General features: G+C 32.6%; 2 protein-coding genes across 3 annotated transcripts; both read right to left on the reverse strand.

Annotated features, from left to right (window-relative positions):
- Positions 1–3301: 3301 nt before the first annotated feature.
- IREG3 (iron-regulated protein 3) lies at positions 3302–9331 on the reverse strand. 2 transcript variants are annotated; one of them, XM_011040637.1, is made up of 14 exons: positions 8798–9331; positions 7959–8172; positions 7774–7837; positions 7131–7255; positions 6959–7048; positions 6696–6872; positions 6521–6595; positions 6226–6327; positions 6032–6149; positions 5805–5951; positions 5260–5366; positions 5058–5171; positions 4256–4595; positions 3302–3627 (listed from the first exon to the last, which is right to left on the reverse strand). In XM_011040637.1, the coding sequence occupies exons 1-13, from the start codon at positions 8944–8946 to the stop codon at positions 4302–4304; spliced, it is 1776 nt and encodes a 591-aa protein (XP_011038939.1). In that variant the 5' UTR covers positions 8947–9331; the 3' UTR covers positions 3302–3627; positions 4256–4301. The 2 variants fall into 2 exon arrangements, with proteins under 2 accessions (XP_011038939.1, XP_011038938.1); XM_011040636.1 differs by having other exon boundaries at positions 3302–3633.
- Positions 9332–10802: 1471 nt separating this feature from the next.
- On the reverse strand, positions 10803–12738 carry LOC105135740 (Pectin lyase-like superfamily protein). Its single transcript, XM_011040773.1, has 5 exons — positions 12509–12738; positions 12139–12298; positions 11701–11892; positions 11068–11300; positions 10803–10962 (listed from the first exon to the last, which is right to left on the reverse strand). Exons 1-5 carry the CDS (start codon positions 12736–12738, stop codon positions 10803–10805), a joined length of 975 nt encoding a protein of 324 aa, XP_011039075.1.
- Positions 12739–14805: the final 2067 nt, after the last annotated feature.

The following is a 14805-nucleotide window of genomic DNA, read 5'->3' on the forward strand; positions in this document are numbered from 1 at the left end:
GTCCCCCCCCCCCCATATCTTCTGTTTTCATATATAGCTCCAAACTACTTTTACATGAGAATTTCATCCTCCAACTATTATCCCATTTTCTATTAAGCCCTTTGATATTACTTTTTATTAAAAAAAAAAACATGTTGAGAAGCAATACCAAATCAAAACTAAATCTCTCAACGAAACAAGTTCTTGAATTAAGTTATGATGTGATCAAATTGAGAATATTGAGAATATGATAACCTTTAAGGAGTATATTTATCCTCTGCCCTTTTTTGATATAGTCTTGACGTCTTAACTGGTGTCAAAGTTAAGGATTTTAGCTGTCACCCCTTCACAGAGGAAAAGAAGTAAAGAAAAACCATTGATTTTGCTTGTTCTTTTCTCAAAAAAAAAAAAAAACAATGATATATAATTCATAGGCTATAGTTGTCTACCCGTTTTGATCTAATGATTAATCTTGCTCAGGATGGACGACTTTTCTAGGTAATCATATTCACCATTCAAGATAGAAAAACAATTATTAGACAATTGACATTAAATGAATTTTAAAATAATCTGTCTCTACAATGTGATTATTCAAGTTGAACGAACTTGAGTTTTAGCGAGTGAATTCCTTCTTTTTTTGGCTATTGGAAATTTTAAATTTTAAATGATTAATGTTTCATGTGATGTTTTTTTTAGTGTAAGTTTAGTATTTTTGATGTAATGTATCTCTTAAAAGTATTTTTTTAATTTAAAATATATTAAAATAATATTTTATTTACAATATAATATTTTATTTTTTATATCAATATGTGAATACCATTAAAAAAACATGTAAATAATATTAATTTGATATTTTTTAATGATTTAAAAAAACATGTAAATAATATTAATTTGATATTTTTAAATGGTTTTGATATATTAATGCTAAAAATAAAATATATAACAATAACAAAATTGATGATCAAATTTAATATAATTAACAAATAACAAGATATTTTGTAATTTTTTTAAAATTGAATTCTATCTAAAAAATACTTTTTTAAAAAACAAGTTAGATTTTTTTTATAAGAAGCTATTTCACATTAATTAATTTTTTTAATAATAAATAAACATGTAAAAGTTTAAATATTGATTTTAAAAAAATCATTTTTCAAGGAGCAATAACACAATTTTAAGAATTTTCAATTTTTTTTAAGGTTGCCTTACATTTAATTAGCGTAAACTTCACAATATTTTTTTTTTCAATTCCAAGGGCTGCACCATTCTTAGTACTGTTAACACAAGTACTTGAAGTGTACTACTTATCTAATTTTTGTCTAACTGTGGTTCTTTTTTAATTTCAGATGTGCTATTTTGGGGGGAAAGAAAACTTATTTATATCACGAAAGTATCTTTGTGTCATCACATACGATGAGAAGAAATCAAGCAGGCCCAGAAACAGTTAAATGCATGTTGAGTTGACAAGTGACAGAGGAAGTGAAGTTGCTGTGAAGAAGAAAAGAAAGGACGGAAGAAATAACAATGCGTAAAATACAAGCGACAAACACGGGAGAGCTTCAGTCTAAGATGTAATATGGCCCTGTGTGTGTGTGTGTGTGTGTTTGTGTTACTGACTGACCCCTTTTGTCTTTGCCATGTCTTGATTCTCGTGTATGTCTCTAGCCCTCGCTCCCTAGAAGCTTTGTAACTTGAAATCAAACCCTTTTCTTTCTTCTCTTCCTCGCTTTCTTTTCTTTTCTCTCTTGCTTTCTTGAAAGAAAAAAAGAATGGACTTTTGAAGTGAAAAGAGAAGAATGACACCTATCCAATCGAGGGAGGGAGATGTGTCCTCTGATGTTTTTCACTGTCGCCAAGTAAAGACTGGCAGGGAATTACTGGGGAGGGTCTTGCTATGTTCCTCCTGTAAGTTTACGTGTATAGGTTTTTTAAAACCAGGTTTAAAAATAAAACTAAAACTATATGATGATGAGAACTCGAAGGATAGCTAATAAAGAATTCCAACTTTCAATGTGTTTTTTATTATTTTTTCCCATGTTTTATTAATAATTATAATTCTTCATTTTATTAATAATTAGAATTTTAATGACCCAAGTTTTTTAGTTGTAAGACCTCATCCAAAATAGAAAATACGATTAAGGGAAGACAATAATATATTTGATAAAAATATATATATATATAAAACAACTATTTCAAGTGAATTTCTCCAGAAAAGCATTTCTCATCATCTATGAATTGTGGAACTTGTTTTAATGTAAAATCCCATGCTTAACTACGATTTTCAATCCTTGACATTGTATAGCCTATAATAGCTACCTGAAATTCCTATATATATATATATATATATCTCACGGTACTCAGTCTGAGGAAATACTCACTAACTTGAAATCGATCCTCTTTCTTCCTTTCCTCGCTTTCTTTTCTTCTCTCCTGCTTTTCTTGAAAGATAAAAAGAAATGGACTTTTGAAGTGAAAAGAAAAGAAAGACATCTATGCAATCGAGGGTGAGAGGGAGGGGGAGGTGTCTGATGGTTGGGAATTATGTGATGGTCTTGCTGTTTTCATAATATAATTAAATAGCTTTTATAATCTACAGTCTTATAGGAAAGGAACATTGCAATTTCTCAATCCACACACATCTAAGGAACAGAAGCCACTACACATGTTTTTAAAAGCAAATCACAGTTTGAAACACGGCATTACCGCCGCGTAGATAAATGGGCACTTAAACCATCCCACTTCGATATTTGGAAAAGCTGATTACAGTAACTTTGAAGTGTTGAGTCAAGAGGTTAATGAATTGGATATAAGAACAGAAATATCCCATTAACAATACTTTTGAGCTAAAATGGTGTGGTATGGTCTATCTAAAGTTCAATTTAAAAATCGTACTAGAATACCTTAACCATTAACATTAATCAGTATTGAAAGCAACACAATAACTGTGGGACTGTTTCCAATGAATAGGAATGCCCCAGCGTGACGGGTACGTGCAGTTGACTGAAACTACATTAACCAATAGCCTACACAGAACGGCACACTAAGCTGGTATATTATATTCAAGGAAGGCTTTCCCTGCTTTATTGAATCAAGGACTTTCCCTCCCAACAATTGTGTTATTAAACCTGGCCAGCTTGGCGAGTCAATCTGATGACTTCCTAGCCATCTTCCAACCAGTAGAGTTGGCAAGTCCACTCCACGACTCGGAGTCAAAATTGATATAAACCGAATAGTTGGGAGGCATTTTTTGAGGTTAGCCCTGTTTGGTTCAGGGCAACATGTCCTTCCATGAAGAATGATTAGAGGCTAAAGAAAACCAGAACCCGACTATAATATCATGTAAAAGAATTGGATTGATCAATGATTTACAAGTTGGTTTACATGTTTATGCGTGAAGTAGGATATGCCCAGTAAGACTAGAACTTTGTTTCAAGCTTGTCATGTACATGGTAGAATATAATACAGAAGGCATGCTATAGACCATACAAAAATATTACCATTATAGCAATGACGAGCAGGAAGTGACTACTGAAACAGATATACCTCAAGCCTTCTTCTGGGAAAATTTTCATAGCAACCCTGAAGGGTATTACAGCTAAATCCTAGCTCCTGTTTAAGTCAAAAAGCCTCTGCATTCTGTAACTCAAATGGCTGCAAGTGTTCATAAATCAGAAGTAGAGATTGTTAGATAAGGAGATATTTCAGTTCAGCAAAACAACTGAAAATCTATGAAGGAATATGATTTTTTTTTCTTTTTTTCCAGCTAGCCCTCTATATCCTCAGAGCAGCATATCTACCACCATCAACGAGCTCAAAACCATTCTTTTAGAAAGGAAAACAAAAGTTTATATAGTCATCTATTATGGAAATTTAGTTTAATTTCAAGTCTACCAACTTGTCAGGAAACAAGACATTCCAGTGTACGGACTGGTATATATCCATGTGCCATTCTCAACAGTTTATAATAACATCTAGCCAAATGTGTGAAGCCTTCAGCACTCGGGCGACAATTGCTAGACTGGAGAACAACACATGGTAATAAAAGTGAATGGAAACTTTATATTTCATGCCAACTTGAAAAAAGACCTCCTTAAGATAATAAAATTTTGGAAGTTTGATGGGAGAATTATATTGAAGACCTTCCCTAACAGCCACGACTCACCAATTTTTTGATTGGAGATGATCAAAAGATGATAAAGACAAAATATGCACCATGCAACATTAAGAATTATGCTATCAACTTAATCAATATAGCACGTGTGGAAGAATAAATACTTACACTAAGAATTAAAGTGAGGCTCAAGAGAGTAAAGATGTTTGTTTGTTCATGTGTTGGATTCTACTGCAAAAAGACTTCTCTGTTCATCCGTTGGATTCAACAACAATCGGCAGAACATCCATGCTGCCCCAACCACTGATAATAGAGATAGCATCGCCAAAAATCCAAAATGTGAAGCATCATTTGCTATTATTGCAACCCCCAACATTACAGACTCTGCCAAACTTGCAACAGAAACTTCTGTTGTGCCTATAAGATTTGCTTTGGATGTTGGGATCCCAGTTTGAAGAATCTGTGCTCCCACAACATCATATGACATGTGTCCCAGTCTTGATAATACCTGCATATAGAGGTTGATCAATTTTTTTCTCAGAAACCTGAACTAACAGCTTAGTATTAATGAAAAGCAAGAATTTATGGGCAGGGACACGAGCATCATCTATCGGCATCAACAGCATGTGTTTGTTAGAGCATCATCTATCAGCATCAACAGCATGTGTTTGTTAAGGAATTCTAAAAGACTAGATTTTAGGTAATGCTACTTCTGGGAGCATCATCTATCAGCATCAACAAGCATGTGTTTGTTAGAGCATCATCTATCAGCATCAACAGCATGTGTTTGTTAAGGAATTCTAAAAGACTAGATTTTAGGTAATGCTACTTCTGGCTACAACCCAGAGTCAAATTTACTTGATAAGTTTACAAGAAGTTTTCCATTTTGATAAATTTTAAAAGTATACGTGTGATAGCAATTCTGAAGTTAGAATTGAAAACAAGCACACAAATAAATGAAAACGCTTACAATCAATCCCAAGAAGAAGAGTACAGGGCTCTGCTGAGAAAGAGACCCACTCCAATACACAGCAACAGCTAAGGAGAGAAGAGAAGCCTGAAATACAAGTCCAGCTGCTCCAGCCTGGTTGAAGACAGAAAACTATAAGAGCCAGAGTAAAGCAGCAAATACTAGGTGACTTGTAACAAGTACAACAAGCAGAGGATGTAACCTTTAAAATGCCAAGTTGCTTGACCAAGGTGGCTGACAGAAATGTTGCTGCAACACCCATGAAAGCACATAATCCACTGAAGCCCCCTATTACAGATGGATTAACTCCTGTTGAACAATATGGTTTCTTGGAGTTAGCATGGAATTCAAAGAAGTCAGAAAATGGTTTGATACAGAAAAGTTCATAGACAATTTGAAGTTAATCTCCAAGTATCAGCATTTAAAAAGCAAAAGAAAAAATGATATTGTGTCAGTGCATGAAAATCACTTCTTTTGCTTTCTGCTGACATAGCAAAGTTTGCAGTGACTAACTTCATTCAATAAAGCAAAAACAACCATCCAATACAATGAATATAGTTTCTAATCAATGTATACACGTGTGCATTTGAACAAAGAAGATGATTGCATATGGTGATTTAAGAAATCAAGTATAGCACAACAAAATCTCAGTGATGCTAATTTTAAAAAGCCCTTTTAAGACTTGCCTAAAATTCTCTAATAATAAAGATAATTGCATAATAATTGTGCAAAGAGTTTGTAAAGTACCACGCTGTGTCAAAAATGCTGTCATCAAACTGCTGGGAGCAAGAACAATATTGAAGAAGAGGAGCACATAGGCAAGGCTCGCAGGAAGAACTGGCTGCTGCATGTATTCCTTCCACCCAAGCTTGATAGTTTCCAGACCTCTATCCACTGATTATTCAGAAAACAAATCCATGAAGTTAGCTAGAACAGTGACCTAACTTGAGAATGTCAATGGCATTAACTTTTACCTATACTGCCAGCATCAACCGCAGCTTCTTCAGAAGATTCTCCACAGCAGGTTTGACAGCATCTTGGACGGTCAAGAACCCCAGTGGCTAGCTTGTTGGTTAACCATGTGAGACCAATCTGAGAAATGGATTCAGGTGTCAGAAATGACAGCAGAACACTCTTTAAACTAGGAAGATAGCAGGAAAGTGATTACCATGACTGGTAACGACCAGATCATTGAAGCAGCAGCAAACTTCAAGCAAGTCACTGGTTCATATCTGGAGAGAAGAATTCCAAATACTGATGCTCCAGCTATCTGCAATCATGTGTAATGAGAGATCTAATAGTAGTAAATTTCCATAATTGGTACCTATTACGAAGTTCAAATTGATTTTATGTTATATGTCTGAAGTAACAATGGAAGTGAACTGATTTACTGTTATATGCAGTTCATGGCATATGTAATGAGAAACTATACTATTGTCATACTTATACAAGTCCGTGCACACCTCACAGATAAGATCAATTCGATTAAGAACAGCATTTACTTGTGCGAGTGCAATAGGCCTATTCATGCGTGCGAACTGTACACACAAGGACACTGCATTAGAGATTGCTAAAGTTTCCAAGAGATAGAAACAATAACCATTAAAGAATCTGGCAATAACTGCACAGAAAGACTACCAGTATGACCCAATCACGCTCCACAGCAACCCCTGTAGCTACTCCACATAGCCTCTCGATAGCCCCCGCTAACACAAGTACAATAAACCATGGACGGAGAAGAACAGATGACACAGCAGTAGGAGAAACAGTATGTGCATGAATTATCATTGTTGCAGATAACAACTGTGCAGCTGCCTGACATAAACAGAATAATAAAAAAAAAAAAGAACTGCAAGAGATAGTCTATATCCAGCTAGGATGTAAGTTGTTATAAAAATTACCTGGACAACATTTAAACCCATATATGCAGGTACTCTAGGAGAATAATCCATGAGTTTGCCAACCAAAGGGCCGCCAACAATTATGGCAAGCTGTTTAACACATTGCTTGTTAGAAAGTATTCCTGAAGCTACAAATAAAGGAATCCAGTTTAATGTATTGCAAAATCACAACCTTACTGAAGAAACACATGACCGCCACTGGTAGAAGGCTAGGATGAAGCAACGCCATAGCAGAAGGCCAAGCAAAATTCCACAGCTGTTCCACTAAATTTCCAGCTAGAGAACTAGCATAAAGTGCTGCAACACATAAGTCTTTCATGTTATGATGATCTGACATCAACTGGATGTGTTTCTATTTTAACAGGACAAAAAAGCATCATCATGCAAAAAACAGCCAATTATTTTGATAAAAGGTGAAGAAATATTATAAGGACACGAGTAGACCAGAGAAACAAAATACCTTCTGAGCAGTAAAGCTGCAATATCAGGCAAATTAATGGTCTTCCACCATTAGGTTCCAATATATAAATCACCTAGATGCTGATTAAAAGAAAACTTTTATTTTTCTTAAACAAAAAAAATTATAGGATCAAAATCCGATTTCAACCTAAGAGACTGGGATTTCCAATCTGCAAGACACAAAGGCACACGCCAACATCATTTCAGAAAGCACCAGTGGCACATGACACCGGAAACTGAGGGCACAAATATGACTACGGAAAATGTAACACATAGTTTAACTCTAAAAGCACATTCACATCTTTCAAGCTAACAACAGTGCTTAGTTATGTAAGGCAGAAGAGCCTTAAACTTACCATACAATCCAACTGGATGGGCTGGAGTTGCTGCAAGGGCATTCTGCTCCTCCTCCGATAAAACCTAGGACAAAAACAACAGAGCAATGAGAGAATAATATGCTGATACTTGACAATCATAATGTGGAAAGGGATCCCAACTTAAGAATCAAATAACAAAGGAACATAAAAGCCAACAGGCATACAGGCAACGCTGTCAAAACACTATCTACATAAGTTGTCTCAGCTAGTAAGCTAAGAGATTCACTCTCAAGGATATCTGTTTTGAGATGAACAATGGGGGTTGAACAGTCACACTCGGCAGCCGAAAAATCTTGTGGTGCCTCATCCTCAGTGAGAACATTGCTCAAGTGCAAGTCAGTATTTGTAAGTGAGCACCTTGAATTTAAATTCCTGAACCTGCAAAATTAGTTGTAATATTTAATTTTCTTATTAGAACATTCATCAAACATTTGATTTTCCAGCTGATTCAAGCAAAATTTGTGCAGGTTTCAAAATTCTCAGAATTATTCCTATCAACTGGGCTTATAGAGACATCGAGAAAATAAATAAATAAATAAACATATATATATAACATATATATATATATAAAGGCATAAAATTTTAGAACCAGATGTTATACGCAGCTAAATATAGGTCCAGAAAACAGAAAACTTTTTCTTAACAATTGCTTAGAAAAAAAACTTAAAGCAGCCCAATTGTTAAGTTCTTCCGGTTTCAAAATGTAACAATTCAATTCAAGTTAAATCAATAACAGACTTACGCACAGCAATATACAAACTGATATCCACTATTTCCCTTTCCTCATTTGCATTTTATCAGCAACCAAACACTACACAACTTTCAAATTTCACTTTTTCTAGGAAAAATTACAAGCCAAACCGACTATCTCCTAAACCCAGATGAGCAAAAATCCCAAGAATCAATATTTAATCCTCGATATACCCAAATTCTCTCATTTCCTTCACTTTCTCAACAACCAAGCACACCAAACAAAATCCAAATATCTAATAAACAAAACTACCTGCAAGAACTTGAAGCTGAATCCAAATTCAACCATCTTCGATCATTGATGCTATAGCGAACTCTCGAAGCAGATGATGGCAATAAAGAGGCTTTTCTAACAAAGAATCCATGAAAATTGAAAGACTGTGAAACTGTGACCATAGCCATGACAAAGACTTCAACTTTAACAAATTCAAGTTAACAAACTTGAAGAAAAAACAATTAGCGCTGTACAAGTCTTGAATACTCATGCAGCCTTGAAGAAATTCAAAATTCAAGGACCCCTTTGGCTAAATTTTATTGGGTTTGGTTTCATGAGAGAAATAAAGGTGTCAAGTTTTGATAATCAGAGAGTAACAATGTGGCCTTTTTGATATGGGATTTCCAAGGATGAAAGGGTTTTTTATGGGATTAGGTGAAAGAACAACCTTATCTATGTGGACTATGGTGGCTTTGTTTTGTAAGAGTCCTCGTACAGGCGGACAGTTCAACTTCAAGTGGGAGTTTGCATGCTTCTTGCTTTGCTTGCTTGTGTGGCCATTAGTTTTGATGGCTCGCTCACTGCTGCTTTTGGTTTTCATTATTATTATTATTTTATTTTAGAAGTTTCTGTGGGCTAGGTTTTGGTGGGCTATTAATTTTTTTATTTTAAATTAATATTTTTAAATTTTTTTAATGCACTAATATTTAAAAATTTTAAAAAATAATAAATATATTATTTTAATATATTTATAAATAAAAATTATTTTAAAAAATAATCACAAATATATTCTCAAATATATCTACGCTGTTAACTAGAATTTGCCATGATGCCATACAAAGTTCCACAAAAATTAAGGAATTTGAGAATCAGGACCAAATCACAATATTACAGCAACCTTCGTTTCATTGAATTTAATTTCTAAAGATTTTGATGAAATTTTATGTTTGTAACTATATTAAAAGTTAAAAATTTAATTTAAAATAATAATATAAAAGTAAATTAGAGACCTCCTTTCATGATTTAAATGGGAGAAATTAATCTTAAAATTAATTTTTTTTCAAAATACTCATCTATCTATTTCTTAAAAAAAACCTTTAAAAGAATAAATTAAAGATGATGGGGTAATATAAAAATTAAAATTAAAATTTATCTCTATCAAATATAGCAATTCAATTTATTTATAAATTAAATTGAAATTAAAAACTATAATTAAATTCAATTATAGAAAAATAAGTTCTAAATAATATGCTAATAAAAAAATATAACAACTATAGTAGATGTTGTAATTTTAACTTGATATGGATAATTTTTTTTAACTCAAATCAGTTCAGGTCTTACATCAATTCATTAAATTAGTCCAAGTTTTATACTATTGAGTTTTGGTTATGAAGCCACTAGTTATATGTATACAAATGGGTTATCTTGGATCTTTGATATAGGCCATCTTATTAATTAAAATGTGATTTACTGTGCAATTGGGGTGTAATTAAATATGGACCATGTTCTATATGTAAAAGTTTGTCTCACTAAGACCGTAGCATACGGAGCCCTGCCCTCTAAAAGAGAGCAAAAATACCTGAAGATTTGTCCCGCTAAAAATAGATTTGGTCGATGAAGGATGTTGTTGAAAATCTCCACGTAGATTAAGCCATGTTTAGGAGCATTAATGCGCTCCTCTGGTCTTGATCCAACTAAGTAGAAGGGTGTATATATATATATATATATTTCGTGATTGTTTGGATAAATTAAAGTGTGATCCTTTTGAGATGGGGTTAAGGAAGGTTTATTTCTTTTGTGGTAGGTTTATTTGGTGAAGTTTAAGATTTTCAAAAAGAATTAACAGTCAACATTGGTCAAGAATTAAAAAAAAAAGGACTAACTTATAAAATAAAACGTATATGGACTAATTAAATTATAATTTAATCAAATAAATAAGTTGCTTGCTCTCTCTTGCAAGCTAGATACATGGATGTGTGAAGAGTAAGGTGGGCACAATTAGAAAGGCAAATGCCAAGAACAACAGGCCCGTACGTATTCATGATCATAAAGGCAGTTTGGCAAGCCATCCATCTCGGTCGATGAAGGATGATTTTGAAAATTTCTCGAGCTGACTTCCATCAAGTTTCTTTTCCCATGGAACACGCTTTGAAGTATCTGATCCTGGTCCCTTGCAATCAATATCCGCAAAGGTGAAATTACTCCTAGAAAAAATTAGCAGTAACACCAAATCAGAAAATACATGTGGATTCTTCTTTAGAAATCTTAATTGATTAATTATTAAATAAGTGCAAAATCAATAAACTTACTCCTGTCCTGGATATTGCCAAGCATCCCAGCCAAGGGGATGAACCACTTCAGATAAAAACGTGCTTTGAAATATCACTGTTGCATATGGTCTATAAGCTCTCCCCAGGTAAGCTTGAAAACCTTGAAGTCCAGTGACAGTGCAATTACTAAATACGAAACCATTAGTCTCAAAAGGAAATTCTCGACCTTGAGCTGTTATAAAACCATCACCAATGACATTTATTGAGCAACCCTGCATGAATCATCCATCGGATACATTATTTTTCAGTTCGATTTAATTTCTCAATATGTAATCAAGTATATATATATATATATCCTTTTGAAGTATTTATATGACTTATGATTTTAGTGCATATATTTATATATGTAATATTTTATTATATATTATTATTTTAAGAAGGTATACTATCTTAGAAAATCAAGTAATTATAAGATAAACCCGTTTCCTTCTGCTTTATTTTTAATTAATTTAAGTTAGTGTTTTGCTTAATTAAGACACGTTATCTTGTGTTATGTGGCAGAGGAGCACTTAAGGATTAGTTGAACTATAAATGAGATCGATGGTTTTGTTGTTGAGATTCCTTCTTGAAAAGGAAATACATAAATAAAGATTATTCCTTGGCAAAACTTACCTCATAAAAAGATTTGCCAACACCAAATATAAAATCTACTGCTCCTTCAATGTAGCAATTAGAGAAGTAATGGCGGCCTAGGGCATCCCATATTGTATCTTGAAACCCTAGAAAAGCACAATTATAGAAAGCAGTCTTATCTCCATAAATTACTGCTGTAACCGCCGGAACTGCACCACGGTTATATGAATTCTGCTTCGTCGGTAAACAAGCAATGATTTCATCAGTTATCCAATTCGTGCTTGTATATATATTTTCTGAGTAATGCTATACATACATACTACTCTTTATAAGAAAAAAAAACTCATGTAAACACATATTCGATCTTCTTTTCTTTTTCTTATCCGTAAAAGATCAATAATAAACACAAATTTTATTATTAATTAGTGAAAACGATATTGCTAGTGTATGATGAATTGGAAAAGCTGAAACTTTTACCTTGAAGGTTATACCCTTCGCAACAACATTGGTTGGTCGTGAGGCAAAAGTAGCGCTAAGATCAGTTCTTTCATGTGCATCATAAGTAATCGTTGTGATGCTGCTATCTTGTCCTTCAAGAAAAATACATGGCTTGTCAATTGGAATGGCTACTTGTTCTCTGCACATGATTACACCATAATCCATGAGATTACTTTTCTTTTCATGAAGTTAAAGAATAAAATAAAACCAACGACATAAATACTTGATTATATTGCTAGTGTGTGTGTGTGTGTATTAACATGGATGAAGAAAGCAAGGTTCAAGAAGAAGAGCTAGCACATGCTAATTAAGTTAAGAAAAGATTGCAGAGAAAGAGCTTAATTTTTACGTGTAGGTGCCAGGATTAATTTGAACTTTGATCCATTGATCATTGTTTGCTGGGATGGAATCAATGGCTTCTTGAATTGTTTTAAGATTTCCCATGCCGGATTGATCAACTACTATGGTAATTGCAACTTTCGACCCATAATTCCCAGGCTTGCAGTCACTAACCTGGGAGATCCCACGAGAAGTGATGATAAACAAGGTGACGAGGACGATAAATAGTGGATGCTCCATCTTTTGTGAAATTGAACGAGGAGCTTTATATTCTTCGCGGAATTATATAGTTGAAATTGATGAATAAGGGCACTATTATGAGCATATAATTATAGCTATATTCTCGCTTTGATTTCCATTTGAAAATAATAAACGAGGTTGCCATTTTATAGAAAGAAAAATCACCCGTGTGGACAGTCATTATATTCTGCTTATTTATTACCAAAATTCGGAAATTGTCAATTAATTAAGTAGGTTTAGACACTGCTCGCTGATTCTAAATCAAATCAAATCAAATCTTCATGCTCAGGATCTCTAAGTCGTTGCTAGTAGAGGCCCATTAAATCTTTAGATTGACTCGTTAAGCTTTCTTCTAGCTAGAAACGCCAGATGTACAAGATATTTAAATTATAAATTTAATATCAATTAAACTTAAATCTCGAATTAACCCATTTGTATCCACGACACACATCTTAAAAATTTTCATGAAACACCAATTACGTACTCTCTTTTCTCAAAAAGCCAATCAAGCTTTAATTCAGATTTTTTAATACGAGGCAAATATGGATAAACAAATTTTTAGGGTATATTTGGAATTGTAATTATAATTATGGATATGATTAAAAATATTTTTCATTTAAAAATATATTAAAATAATATTTTTATTTTAAAAAAATTATTTTTGAGATCGATGCATCAAAATAATCTGAAAAAATAAAAAAAATTAATTTTTAATAAAATAAAAAATTTAACTTTTTAAAAATAAAAATTAGATTATATTTCTAAATAATCCCTTCATATTCAATCGATAAAGTTTTTGGTCTAGAAATTTGTAATAACAATGCAGTGTGAATGCTGCATACAATTTTTATTCCTTCTACTTTTTTTATAATTAATATAAAAAATTTATTAAAAAACCTCATGTTAATTACCATGACAAGATAAAGTTTTTACATAAAAAAGTACCCAAAAAAACAGAAAAAAAAACAAAAAAGTCCTCTAATATGGCAGGACTAGTTATTTTTTATTCCGATTGGTTTTTATTAAAAAAATAATTAAATTAATTTTTTTTTAAAAATTAAAATTAATTTAGATTGATATGTTTTAATTTTATTTAGTTTGATTTTTTAAAATAAAAACTGGTTTAAATCAGTTTGGTTCAGTTTGTTAGTTTGATTTTTTTTTTCTGTTTGAATTTGGTTTAATTTTTTCAATTTTAAACTTATAAAACTGAACCAAATCAATTAATTTTTTAAAATTATAATTAATTTAATCAGTTTTTTATAATTTAATTAATTTTTTAATTTTTTTTTACTCACCCAGCGACATGGCACCATCCTTGCCAAAAAAAAAGGGTTGATGGCGCTACAATTTTGTGAGAACAAGGCATAAACCTCAAAAGGAATGGTTTAACTGTATAGAATGTATACTGCTGTGTCTTGCATTTCGCCGTATAACACTTTCCCTTTCAAACTAGTGAAAAGACAGCCCTGAGCCATACTGTTCTGCCCATGAACTCTGCTAGGGTTCCGTCTACATTAGCAGCTTTCTAGCTTCACTTCTTTTTCTGGTCTTTCTGTCGTGTCCCCCGATTGACTTCCCACCTTCACTCCTTTTTAAAACTATGTTAACGTTGACTTACTCCCTAACAGATGTGCTTGTAATGACATTTTATTTAAAATATTAGTATAAAGATCAAACAATTGTTACTAATTCTATTTTGTAGTGGTAATCATGCTATCATATGGATGACTTTATCCTCCCAATGGCACTTAAAATGATGCACACCTTATTATCTATCTATCATATCCATATTTTTTTCATACGGACCGGCTACTTTTGATTTTTCCCAACTTGTAATAACAAAACAAATCATTTATTGTTATATGTATACAAATATTTCAATATTTAATAAAGATTTTTTTTCTAAAAAAGGACACGTATTTATTTTTTATTTGTGCATTACATGGAAAATTGCATTAAGATGATCATAATACATTTTTTTTTAAAAGAATAAAAAATTTGAGTGAAGATTTCTTACAATATATATATTTTTAGTTATTTTTATTTAAAATCAAATGAAAGAGT

The sequence above is a fragment of the Populus euphratica genome, unplaced genomic scaffold (assembly GCF_000495115.2).
Source record: "Populus euphratica unplaced genomic scaffold, PopEup_1.0 scaffold271.1, whole genome shotgun sequence".
NCBI classification, from domain to species: domain Eukaryota; kingdom Viridiplantae; phylum Streptophyta; class Magnoliopsida; order Malpighiales; family Salicaceae; genus Populus; species Populus euphratica.

Excerpts from the sequence above, each read along its gene's own strand:
- IREG3 (XM_011040637.1), bottom strand. The coding sequence starts at position 8,946 with ATGGCTATGGTCACAGTTTCACAGTCTTTCAATTTTCATGGATTCTTT. Across the intron at positions 8,173-8,797 it reads TCAGCTTCAAGTTCTTGCAG|GTTCAGGAATTTAAATTCAA; the intron begins GTAGTTTTGTTT and ends CTAATTTTGCAG. Across the intron at positions 5,367-5,804 it reads AGCATTTTTGACACAGCGTG|GAGTTAATCCATCTGTAATA; the intron begins GTACTTTACAAA and ends ATTGTTCAACAG.
- LOC105135740 (XM_011040773.1), bottom strand. The coding sequence starts at position 12,738 with ATGGAGCATCCACTATTTATCGTCCTCGTCACCTTGTTTATCATCACT. Across the intron at positions 12,299-12,508 it reads ATTAATCCTGGCACCTACAC|AGAACAAGTAGCCATTCCAA; the intron begins GTAAAAATTAAG and ends AATCATGTGCAG. Across the intron at positions 11,893-12,138 it reads CGAAGGGTATAACCTTCAAG|AATTCATATAACCGTGGTGC; the intron begins GTAAAAGTTTCA and ends CCGACGAAGCAG.